This window comes from Morone saxatilis, unplaced genomic scaffold, assembly GCF_004916995.1.
Source record: "Morone saxatilis isolate NCDOM2014 unplaced genomic scaffold, NCSU_SB_2.0 Contig10, whole genome shotgun sequence".
NCBI classification, from domain to species: domain Eukaryota; kingdom Metazoa; phylum Chordata; class Actinopteri; family Moronidae; genus Morone; species Morone saxatilis.
The window spans coordinates 1,304,069-1,304,282 of record NW_023339652.1 but is presented as its reverse complement, the minus strand read 5'-3'; the positions used below and the strand labels follow the sequence as shown (position 1 = coordinate 1,304,282).

The following is a 214-nucleotide window of genomic DNA, read 5'->3' as shown; positions in this document are numbered from 1 at the left end:
GAGTTCACTCAGGTTAATGTGTGTGTGTGTGTGTGTGTGTGCGTGTGCGTGTGCGTGTGCGTGCAGGCCGTGCTCTCAGACGCTCTCGGGGTTAAAGGTGAGGTGCGGAAGGAGCGACGGCTGTTTCTGATTGGTCAGACCAGAGTTCACCTGGACTCAGTGGAGGGACTGGGAAACTACATGGAGCTGGAGGTAACACACACACAGACACACA

The 214-nt window shown here is 55.6% G+C and overlaps 1 protein-coding gene across 1 annotated transcript in view; it reads left to right on the top strand.

Moving 5' to 3' along the window:
* LOC118341710 overlaps positions 1-214 on the top strand; it is a gene marked incomplete in the record, with an annotated part of 10,542 nt that overhangs the window by 8,383 nt on the left and 1,945 nt on the right. The window contains 1 exon segment of the mRNA XM_035680043.1: positions 67-192. Coding sequence (XP_035535936.1) covers positions 67-192 — 126 coding nt within the window.